The 11,472-nt window shown below is 33.6% G+C and overlaps 5 protein-coding genes across 15 annotated transcripts in view; 4 read left to right on the forward strand and 1 right to left on the reverse strand.

The window, feature by feature from the left end:
• Positions 1–3,864, forward strand: part of LOC105458534 (eyes absent homolog 4) — a 17,067-nt gene extending 13,203 nt beyond the window's left edge. For 8 of the 10 annotated variants that reach the window (XM_011703918.1, XM_011703919.1, XM_011703915.1 and 5 more), the window contains 6 exons: positions 135–315; positions 409–544; positions 896–982; positions 1,108–1,373; positions 1,962–2,418; positions 2,569–3,864. In XM_011703918.1, the coding sequence (XP_011702220.1) occupies positions 135–315; positions 409–544; positions 896–982; positions 1,108–1,373; positions 1,962–2,418; positions 2,569–2,750 (1,309 nt within the window). In that variant the 3' untranslated portion in view covers positions 2,751–3,864. The remainder of the gene's footprint in view (positions 1–134; positions 316–408; positions 545–895; positions 983–1,107; positions 1,374–1,961; positions 2,419–2,568) is intronic. The other 2 variants (XM_011703923.1, XM_011703922.1) reach the window with 2 other exon arrangements.
• A 403-nt stretch (positions 3,865–4,267) lies between these two features.
• LOC105458536 (digestive cysteine proteinase 1) lies at positions 4,268–7,998 on the reverse strand. Its single transcript, XM_011703925.1, has 12 exons — positions 7,776–7,998; positions 7,131–7,184; positions 6,827–6,994; positions 6,529–6,701; positions 6,313–6,417; positions 6,080–6,239; positions 5,797–5,989; positions 5,499–5,716; positions 5,306–5,406; positions 5,027–5,158; positions 4,740–4,929; positions 4,268–4,643 (listed from the first exon to the last, which is right to left on the reverse strand). Exons 2-12 carry the CDS (start codon positions 7,171–7,173, stop codon positions 4,459–4,461), a joined length of 1,668 nt encoding a protein of 555 aa, XP_011702227.1. The 5' UTR covers positions 7,174–7,184; positions 7,776–7,998; the 3' UTR covers positions 4,268–4,458.
• A 783-nt stretch (positions 7,999–8,781) lies between these two features.
• Positions 8,782–9,645, forward strand: LOC105458538 (LYR motif-containing protein 5). Its single transcript, XM_011703928.1, has 2 exons — positions 8,782–9,083; positions 9,235–9,645. The coding sequence occupies exons 1-2, from the start codon at positions 9,045–9,047 to the stop codon at positions 9,442–9,444; spliced, it is 249 nt and encodes an 82-aa protein (XP_011702230.1). The 5' UTR covers positions 8,782–9,044; the 3' UTR covers positions 9,445–9,645.
• Positions 9,646–9,700: 55 nt separating this feature from the next.
• On the forward strand, positions 9,701–10,822 carry LOC105458537 (trafficking protein particle complex subunit 2-like protein). Of its 2 annotated transcripts, none has more exons than XM_011703927.1 (5): positions 9,701–9,892; positions 10,045–10,226; positions 10,306–10,393; positions 10,497–10,576; positions 10,653–10,822. In XM_011703927.1, exons 1-5 carry the CDS (start codon positions 9,887–9,889, stop codon positions 10,693–10,695), a joined length of 399 nt encoding a protein of 132 aa, XP_011702229.1. In that variant the 5' UTR covers positions 9,701–9,886; the 3' UTR covers positions 10,696–10,822. The 2 variants fall into 2 exon arrangements, with proteins under 2 accessions (XP_011702229.1, XP_011702228.1); XM_011703926.1 differs by having other exon boundaries at positions 9,702–9,888.
• Positions 10,823–11,173: 351 nt separating this feature from the next.
• Positions 11,174–11,472, forward strand: part of LOC105458540 (T-complex protein 1 subunit beta) — a 3,206-nt gene continuing 2,907 nt past the window's right edge. Inside the window, exon 1 of the mRNA XM_011703929.1 lies at positions 11,174–11,324. Coding sequence (XP_011702231.1) covers positions 11,322–11,324 — 3 coding nt within the window. The 5' untranslated portion in view covers positions 11,174–11,321. The remainder of the gene's footprint in view (positions 11,325–11,472) is intronic.

Genomic DNA, 11,472 nt, shown 5'->3' on the forward strand with positions numbered 1-11,472 from the left:
TTTTTAAATAAAATCAGTTTCGTTGTTTAATCGCTGGGATGCGTACGTGTTACATTTATAAAATCAATGTGATTAGGATAAATGAGTTTTATAAAAAAAAAATTAGCTTCGTCACGGTTCTTTCTGTTCCGCAGCCTATACAACTCGCCGCCTTACGGATCAACAACAGTTTCGAAAAACGCATCGAGCTTGCAGAGTTCGTACTTAAGCTCTTACACATCGTCAAGCTCGATGACGCAGTATCCGTCCTATGCCAGTTACAATAGCGGGACGACTTTCCCGAACATGGCGCAAAATATATCATCGGCCTCTCAAGTAAGGGCAGACGTAATAACGTTAAATTTCACGTTCTAAAATATTTCCTTGGTTTGGGTTCTCAAATAAAACATTTCTACTCTTTTTCCGCAGAAATTAGACTATAGCGCTTACAGCAGTAGTTTGTACGGAAACGACAGGGTACCGCTCCAGTATTCCGGATATTATCCTATGCCCGGTTATCATGCACCGCCAGCTTCGTTTAATATCGGAAACATCAACTTCGCTGGTAATTTTTTATTGTTAGACCGCGCTTTCTTATTTCTTGCAAGATATAAATGAAATTTCTTGTAAGATGCCTTGGTAAAAAATAGTTACATACACGAACTGTTGGAAAAGGACAGTGGTACAAAAATAAAACTTTTGTATTAGTCATTTAATTGGAAGATGATTTCAATCTAATTTTAAATATTAATGTTAAAATATACTGCATTAATATTCTGAAACTTAAATATTCTAAATTTCCTCCAAAATAAGTGAATGATATAAATAAGAAGTTTTACAATTCAAACAAAAATCACTTGCGTGTTTAGTGGCCTTTACCAAACAGTCGCAATTAACATTATTTTGTATGCGTAAGAAGATTCGACCAAATCCGCGCTCACGTTAGATCCAACGACGCACGATGCGAGCGATCTGACCGCACGGGAAACCGCAAATATCGAAGGTAATATAATATAATCTTGCATAATATATTTTTCAAAAATATGTGAAAGAAATAATTTAACGTATATGTATAACGATGAAGAAATGAATATTGATGAAATAATGTGTATGACGATTTTTATATAGTAGCAACGACGAAGCCCTGCAGGCGCGGAAGAAGACAGAGCGGAAGCGGAAACAGTATCGGTTCCGCGGACACGACGGAAGCCGGCCCCGAGCGTATATTCATCTGGGACCTCGACGAAACCATAATCGTGTTTCACTCCCTACTAACCGGACATTTTGCCACCAAGAACCGTAAGGATGCAAATCATCTGGCTCAAGTGGGGTACAGAATGGAAGAGATGATATTCAATTTGGCGGATGCGCACTTTTTCTTCAATGACGTCGAGGTGATAGAAATTTCCTGGCATGTATAAATTCTATACAGGATGACTTACCGCAGAGGCAGAATATTTGAATAGCTTTTATAGATATTCCAAGGTATAAAAAAATATTTAACTATTTTACACAATTGCTTAATTAACATTCCGGACAATATTATATATATATATAATCTTAACGATTATATAATTATTTATTCTATTTCTTAAAAAAAGTACTTTCTAAAAAATAGTATAAATATTACAAAATGTTACTTATCAATACTATTTATAAATTTGCAAATAATATTTGAGATATTTGGTCTAAATGTCCAATGCGGTTCGTTTCCTGAGAGGATCCATGAGTTGACCATATGTTCTTTAAAACATCTGCATGACTACCTGATATAACACAATATGGGATTTCAGCTTCAGAACACAATGAATTTTTCTCTCAATATTTTCGAAAATAAAAAAGAAATTCCAAACCTAGATGGACCATATTTGGACCACGTGCTTTACAATATATGCCGTGACAATTACGCATGATATATATTACCCGTATTTTCAAACGCAAATGCAAATTTGTAATTTAGCGTACTACTTTTTCTTTTATAGGATTGCGATCAGGTGCATATAGACGATGTTTCGTCGGACGACAACGGGCAGGACCTGTCATCCTACAATTTCGCGACCGACGGTTTCCAGTGCGCGACTGCGAACAATGGGATATGCTTGGCATCCGGTGTGCGAGGAGGTGTTGACTGGATGAGGAAGCTAGCATTTCGTTATCGTAAAATCAAGGAAATTTATTGCAATTATCGGAACAACGTGGGTGGCCTCCTAGGTACAGCCAAGCGCGAGCAGTGGCTGCAGCTACGTTCCGAGATCGAAATGTTGACGGATAACTGGTTGACGTCGGCAGTGAAGTGTCTGAACATTATCAACAAGAGAAGCCATTGCATCAACATTCTAGTGACGACCACGCAGCTGGTACCCACGCTCTCCAAAGTTCTGTTATTTGGCATCGGCGGAATATTTCCCATAGAGAATATATACTCGGCCTCCAAAATTGGTAATTAAATATAGAAAGAAATAATTAAATAACAATCCAAATAATGTATAACTATATTAACTATATCACTTGATCACACATAAAGCGGGCATATTATTTGGTTATTTTTTACGTTATTTTCGTTGTAGCAAAATAACATTTTTGTTTTAGGAAAGGAAAGCTGTTTCGGTAGGGTGGTCGCTCGATTTGGCCGCAGATGCACGTACGTGGTGATAGGAGATGATTCAGACGAGGAAACGGCAGCGCGGGCGCATAACTTTCCCTTTTGGAGGATAAATAGTCATTCAGACACTCAAGCCCTATATACTGCCTTAGAAATGGGATTCCTTTAATCAAAAGCATACACGAAAACCAGTTTATATCAGAAAACATTTCGGTCATATGGAAAATTGCATGGCGCGTATTTCTGTACGATTAGCAAGAAAAATTAGCGATAAAACCATGCTTAACACATACATACACACACATACATTCCTTCACTTTCTTTTTCAGCTCTTTTATCATTCCTATAACTTTTACCGTGTGTAATATACGTAAAAGAAAAAAGTCGACTTTCGCAACTGTCGTAGTTATATATGCTCGTCGATATTAAAATTCGCGAGTTCGGTCGGACGTCTCGTCCGCAAGTGATATAGAAAGAAAGTAAAATTTTAGCGATAGCAAAAAATTTGGAGAACAAAGATTCATGTATAATAAGATTCTCTTTCGTGCGGTTTTTTAGTGTTGGCACTTAGTCACGTGTACTATACATAAAACCGAGAAACGGAATCTGTGAAAAATATATTATATATACATATATAAATATAAAATAATATACGTTTCATGTACTTAAACGCACTACGTTTGCATCTTTTTTCTTCAGATAATAACAAAATCAAAGGATTTTTACTAGTATGTGCTAATAGATTCTAACAGAACAGATTTTTTTTCATTGATATTCTTTACACAACTTGTAAACGGATTTACATAATTTTTCACAAATTATTATTATAGATATAGATTCGCTTAATGTACCATGATATTTCCACGCGCAAATTTATTGCAAAGAATCAATTTAATCGTTTGTTACATTTCCATTAATTATACCCGCTTTATATCTATGTCTGTCATACTATCTGTATTTTTTTACATTCCTTTAGTATTTGTATCGCAGATATAAGCAACATTATGTATACTTTGAAAGTATCCATATCAATTATACACACACACCATATAATCTTACTGGACATAAATGCATTATAAGAAGTATTTATATATTTGTAAAAATACTATATAATTATTACCATATTTTGAAATTGTACAAGGCTATTTGACAAACGAAAAAATGCATTAAGTAATATAATAAAAAAAGAAGAAACGAATTAGTATAATTACTAATTACGTTGACATCGTTATGTGTAAAAACAGTTTATAAAAATTTTCTGAATATATCGTATTATTCGTTAACAAAGCTATTAATAAAAATATAATTGAAAATATAATATGTAATGACTGCTCGTGTCTAAAAAAACAAAAGATTGTAAAAGTGAAAGTAATTAACTTTATCCTTTGATAGAAAATTATGCATCAAGTCTATGTTAAATTATATATGGTACTAATTTAATATCAGCTATTCTGAAAATAAATTAATATTCTAAAATTCTGTTTTATTTAAAACGTATATATACGCCTGTTTGAATTTCATAAATAATTCTTATTTCTGATGTTAACATATTTCAAATTTAACATATTGCGATATACTGTATATCTCATTTTATTTCCAAAATCACCTCTTGATATCAATAAAAATTGTTTAAATTGCTTTTTTAATTACAAAATGTTTTATTTTCGTTCATTGTAAGTAATCACATTTTTTTTACTACATACAATCTTCATCAATTTATTAATTAGCTTGTTCGTTATGAAATATGTAACTAAATAACTAAATATTTTAGCCTCTCAATTTTTTTATATTTGAATATATGTATTTATTCACATACCTATTGGAAATATTAGAGAGCTTAAATGATGTGCCATTAATTCTTAGAAATAAAACTACAATTACATAGTAACATATGTGGGAGCAAGAAGAACTCCGCAATTGTCATCCTCCTGCGCCATTAGAATATATCCATCGTTACCCCAGTAATTCGACCAAGAATTCTTTATCAGCCAATAGCCTTTTCCATTCATAGTACCATATCCAACAGCCAGAACAGCATGATCTAACTTATCCTCGGTGTTGCCTATACACAAAAATATAACAATTGTTGACAAATTTAATTATTTTTTCAACAAATTTTTTCAACACTATAAATAATAAAAGTTTATAAGTATTTTACCACAAGCAGGATCATAATACACTCCATGAGCATAAAAAGAGAATGTCTTGTGGGAGGCATCGATAGCAACAGAAATAGGACCATGTTTAGCAATGGCGATTTTCAAAGCATCTACATTGCGTGGTGTAACATTAACGAAACCAGTAATCTTGGCTGTTAGTGTTACGTTATTTATGTGACAATATCCATCCTAAGAAACAAAAAAAGATTCTTTCGTTTTACATGATGCAAATTATATGAATGATCAGATACCATCAGTATTTAATAAATTTAATCAAATAATTTACCTGTCCCAAGTAGCCACCATAATCCTCTTCAGTAGGTAAGCCACCGTGTTTCATCATCCATTGATATGAACGGAAATCCTCTCCACCATCGCATCCATTATTACCATATCCCCATGAACAATCGATGAGAGCCTGCAGTATTAATACCACAATATTATTTATCGGCGATATAACCATTATACAATTATTATAATACTTGGCATTATAAATTCACCAGAGTAAAAATTCGTAATTGATGAAATAAAAAAAGTCAATTTTTATACTTCACGAACTGCTTACCTGTTGAGATAGGCGTACTAATTTATTATACTTCATATAATATGCACCTTCTACCGCACCAGTGGTACCAAAACTCCAACAAGAACCGCAAACAGACTGATCTATTAAATAAAGAATAATAATTATAATAATATATAGGTATTATTATTATTATGTATACATTAAATATGTTAACCAACAATAAGTTGCAAACCTTTGACTGGCGTTACAGCACCATACAGTCTCCAATCTAAACTTTCGGGAACATCTGCGATTTCGTTTTCGATGTCATGTAGAAATGGTGCTCCACCATTGTAGCCTGGAGTGTATTGCTTGCCACGCAAAGCCTTTAATTCGAGATCGCTACGATCCACCAAATGATTCACATCTAACTGATAACCTAAATTGGCACGGTTTGTAGAATGAATAAATCTGAAAAAAAAAAAAAAATTATTTACATGAAGCAATTATTTTTAGAGTATATATAATATTTATGCAGCATAAATATATACCTAATATTTTGTCTAAATAAATCTTTGCGATACATATGATCCAAGTCATCTTTGTAAGTTTTTTTGTGAGTTTTTTTAAATTCATCAAATGCTTCATGCAAATGATCCTCATAATTATGAATGAATTCACGCATTGGGTTAAAGGTGTATACGTGATTTTCACCTGGACCTGGGAAGCTGACACACTTAGTATCTGCAAATAATTTTATTGAAATGTAATTAAAAAGCCTTTATATATCAATTAACAACATCTGGAGAAATAAATATTAAGAATTTCACATACCTTCTATGATTTTAAAGACATCATCGGAAGGTTTGTCGAAGGAGTACCAATCATACTCCAAATAATAATGATCATAATGTGAACCCAAAAGACTATTAAATCCTCTCATTTCATACCTCACAGGAATAGGTTCCTTGACCTTTGGTAGATATGGCGATTTCTACAAAGATTGTTTCCTTTAGGTATTGTAGATTTATTTAATAAAATATACACAAATATAATTTTATTTTTACCTTATAACGTATCCAGAGAGTGTACTTATTTGTTTTTTCCCCAATTTCTTGTACTAGTCGCCATTTCTCACACAATAATCCATTGATCATCTCTTCTCCAATACACTGTAAATAATATATAAATGTCATTAAAAGTACTAATACATTTTTTCTTTTTTACGTACATACATATAATTCATAAAATTACAGAAATGTAAACTCTGCAATCTCATTTACCTGCATCTCAGATGCATCTGGAATAATAGATTGTGGTTGTATCTTAAGATCATTAGTACCATTCACTTGAAGACATGTTTCTTCATTATTAACAGTCTCTGTGGTAATAGGTGCTAATTTTATACTGGCTCCATATTGTCCTTTGTGAGCCAATTGAAAGGTTTTAACCATTCCTATTAGACAAAGAAATAGAGATTTATACGTTGCTCTCATGTTGTATATGTATGCTATAAACAGTTTATATTAAATTTAAAAATAGGGAATGAATAAATAGAAAATTAATTTTATTTTCAAGTACCTCCATAATAATCTATTCTACTGGAGCCACTGTTGCCATTATACCATGCATAGAAAGGTTCTCGAATTTCTGCATACGGTATATACAATGTTCCCTTCACTGTATATGTTTTACTGAATGTTGGAGCTGTCAAAGCTTCTTTGGGAAGCGCCGCTGCACACCATATTCCTACAACATTTAAAAATATTATATATATATACTCTTGTATACAATATTTTTTTAAATATATATATATGTATATGTGTGTTTCTCAAAGATACATATATAACAAATAAAGAAAAAATTACTAATGTATATGACTTACCACAGACTATTAGAAGTATGCTGCTATTCCTAAGATTAGACATTTTTACTGTCTCTGAAATACATAACATATGGATGAGTATATATTTAAGTATTTATCGACATTCTGATAACACAGCTGACCTAGCCAGATTACATTGATTGACAGGCGATCATATATGCGGCAATGGAATTAATGTGTACATTATTACATTATTTTATATTAAAAAGATAATTTAATCAAGAAAATATTGTCACAGCATTGAAATGTTATTTTATCATCAAATAATTTATCAAAGTAGCAGAAATATTGTAACTGGCAAAATCACTGTACAAATAAGTTAGATAAAAAAAAAATAAACATTTGTGTATCAGTTTTTAAAATAAAATTACATTACTGAGATAGAAATAAGTGAAAGTATAACTACTAACAGTGTGAAAATAATGTAAAAAAAATTAACGACTTTCAAATACCGGAGTAGTAAAATATGGAGCAGCTTAACATGTTTTATTCTTTACAAAGAATTCGAAGAATTTCTGACACGTGGTAACGATATTACATTGTCGAAAAAACTAAATTATGTTCATTTATCTCGGTTAAAAATAATAGTAATAAAATGGTTTATTAGAACGGAGATGTCGATTTAATTATGCGTATAAAATATACCTCAATTGCGACGCAAAAAGGTCTGCCTCTCGAGAGCAATAATAACCGAATGAGTAATTACAATAGTCAGTGCAACGAATCACTTTCTTATCTGTTTACGTTCGGTCTCGGAAATGTTCGGAAATGTCGAAGAGAAATTCCTTTGTAATTACGTTTACGTGAAGTCGAGTCTGTCGAGTGTCCGAGTGAACTGATAAGTGATAAGTGATCCCGATTGCCCATGTTGTCAATTGGTCGACTTGGCACAAGATCTTCTGATTGGTTCAAATAGGACAACTTTAAGCATCGGTCACTGTCATGTCAGAGGATCCTGAGAGCGGTCATAATATAATGAAACGTTTTATTCGATTCACATATTGAATTTATTGATTTACTATCGAATCCATATTATTACTTATCTATTTTATTACTTGTGAGGCACTTTTCTCAATTCGGTCCTGGATTTATCATGGTGGATGCTTAGGGTGCCGTCTCATGGCAGAGATTTTCACGTAACGCGTATTGCGTAACCAATCAGCTAGGCGTTACGCGATACGCGTTACATCGGTTACATGAAAAATCTCTGCCATGGGACGGCGATAAAAGTATCCGGTTCGAATCTTCGCTTAGTAGGGTTTGAGTCTCTGCTAAGTAGGGTTCGAACTTCGAATGCGCGCGCGCTATAAGTGCAGAAGGAGAATAAATTCAATAATTCTCTGCTAAAATGTGGTTCGAGTCTCTGCTAAGTTGGGTTCGAATCTTCGCTAAGTGGGGTTTAAGTCTCCGCTAAGTGGGGTTCGAAATGCACGCGCGCTATAAGTGCAGCGGGAGAATAAAAATTTCGAACTTTACTTAGCGGAGACTCGAACTTAACTTAGCAGAGACTCGAACCACATTTTAGCGGAGTAGGTTATTATTATTGAATTTATTCTCCCGCTGCTTATAGCGCTCGCGCAGTCGAACCTCACTTAGCGGAGACTCAAACCCCACTTAGCGAAGATTCGAACCTCACTTAGGGTGCCGTCCCATGGCAGAGATTTTTCGTGTAACGCGTGTCGCATAACCAATCGGAAGCGTACCGCGTTTTCTGTTACGTAAAATATATTTCCATATATATTAAAGAACAAACTTTAACGCCTATATGAAGCACAATTTACATTAAAGACTCTTCAATTTTTATCTGTCTCCAATGGAGACAATCTCAGATGATGATTATCACATTGTCAATTGGCATGCAAGGCTCTGACAAGTTATTCAGTTATTGCAGCTAAACCGAGAGGATTGTATGTCATGTCACAACGCACTAAAGTTATTGGTTTATACAAAACGGTAATGAAATTCTATCTATATACTTATTTAACTTCCAATATCATTTCTAGCACAATATCATATGTTTTTCTTACGAAGTCAGTAAACTCAAGAAGCACTTCATTTTTTTTTCTTATTTGCTAAATTAATTGTCTATTGCATTGTCTTTCAGTTGTTGTACATGGGCCGAGACTATCCGAAGGGATATCAATATTTCAGGACCAAGCTGAAGAGAGCTTTTGTCAAGAATAAAACAGAGACCGAGCCCGAAAAGATAGACAAGATGATAAGTCATGGTAATTTTGTGATAAAAGAACTGGAAGCTTTGTATATGTTGCGCAAGTATAGAACGTTGAAGAGAAGATATTATGATCAACAATAGAAGGAAAGGGTTAAAATAGTACGTCAACTACGTCCAATAATGCTGTATAAATTACATGCTGTTGTCGATATGTGTTTTGTATAAATGTACAATATGTAATTGTTACGAATTTTACTGTATGTCTAATAGCGCGTAGCCTTTGTACCACGCCAATATTTACACTTATATTTTATGCTTTGTAAGTAAAGTTGTTCATCTAAAGAGCGTTTTTCTTTATTCAAGCGCGACTGTATGTACGTACGACGACACACACAGTACAGTAGTGTCGTTCTAACCTAGCTTGTCAACCGAAAGTTGCAGAGCGTTCGCATTGCGCGCTCGCGATTATCTTCGCGTAAAAGATACATTTAACGAAAAATGTGTAGTGTATTGTAACAGATTTCTCTTTGCGTTTTCGTAGAATCTCGTAGAATGGCCGCCTGCGTAGCTGTTATCGGCAAAGATGCAAGTATACACGAGAGTTTTCTGATGTTTCTAGGTTATGATGTATTGATAAAAATATTTTCTGATGCATAACGAAGGATATGTATATAATCGAGTCTCTTTACGAGCTGAAAGCATTTAATTATTCTGTCAAATAACGACGTAAATATCTTGCAGAACTCTCCGAAATTTATCAAAATATATCAATGCGCGGACGAGGCCGCTGGGCTGCAGTTTCACTACAAAGTACACACGTCAATTGATATTATCGAGGAAAAGCTGAACGTAGGGAATAAGACGACAGTCGATATACGCGACTTGTACTTGGGCTTGTTATTTGCGACTGAAGAATACAAAATGTATGTAATATCGCACGTAACGTGTTGCTCTACGACGGATATAAATTATGCTTCAAACATGTTACATTCCTGCTTTCAGATATGGTTATGCCACAAACACAAAGATTAAATTTGTCATAGTATTACAATCGTCCAATGTATCGCTAAGGGATAACGAGATAAAAATGGTAACATAGCTCTCTTCGTATACTTTATATGTAATCTTAATATATATTTTATTAATTGTGATTTATAATTAATATTGTGCACTCTTTGACAATTGGTTGACAGATTTTTAAAAAGTTACACGCCGCATATTCCAATGCTGTTTGCAATCCATTCTACATTCCAGGTGATGAGATAAAGTCCAAGTATGTGTATTAATTTCTATATACATATTTATATAAGCGCGTTAAAATAAAAACATAATTTTCACTGAATTTTCAGATCATTCGATACATCGGTGCTGGAAATAATGGGTGTTATATAATATTTTCCATTTATTTATCAAAGATATTTCATTGTCGCAAAATCCGTGTAAAATCCGTGTATGTTACAAATGATATGCTTTATGTAATTGATAATAAATAATATGTAATTTATATTTGTCATGAGTATATCAACTTTTAATTATTTTAAATTTAATTTTTCTGTTTGTGCATCTTTATTTCTTCCTTACAATTTATATTTTCTACATTATTTTGTTTAGCTAATTATATTTAAGGTTTTATTATTGCTAGAATGAAGCGGCAGATCGATTGATCGGTCGCGTTCAAATCGGGCCTTAAAAGGAATTGATTCAATTCAATCCCGAATATGATAACCTTAACCTCTATTAAAGTGACTCGAGTGAGTCTCGCATTCGTCTCTTCCATCAGACTTTATGATTTGTCCTTGCATCTCGATGTCCAAAACCGACGAATCACAGGCAGGCTGAGAAACAAATCGCTCCATGGAAATGGTTAAAAAGTCACGCAGCATGGCCAGCATGGTGGCAGAACTGCCTGAATCCACCTGAATCGTGAACGTTTGCCGTCAACGTGCGTCGAGGATTTTCATTTTCGGATTTTGTGCGATTTCTTGGAGAGAAAGTATTCGCGTGCGTTGTCATTCGCAATGGTAATTATCACGATCCATCTCCCGTAATCTCGCATATTGTAGTTGTGGTAAATGCTAGTGATACTCTCTCGATTGTTAGAACCCGGTCTTCAGGAAGCATGACAATTAGCTCACATGTCATTGAAACAACGAAGGAATAAATAATTGC

Source organism: Wasmannia auropunctata, unplaced genomic scaffold (genome assembly GCF_000956235.1).
Source record: "Wasmannia auropunctata unplaced genomic scaffold, wasmannia.A_1.0 LD334508.1, whole genome shotgun sequence".
NCBI classification, from domain to species: Eukaryota; Metazoa; Arthropoda; class Insecta; order Hymenoptera; family Formicidae; genus Wasmannia; species Wasmannia auropunctata.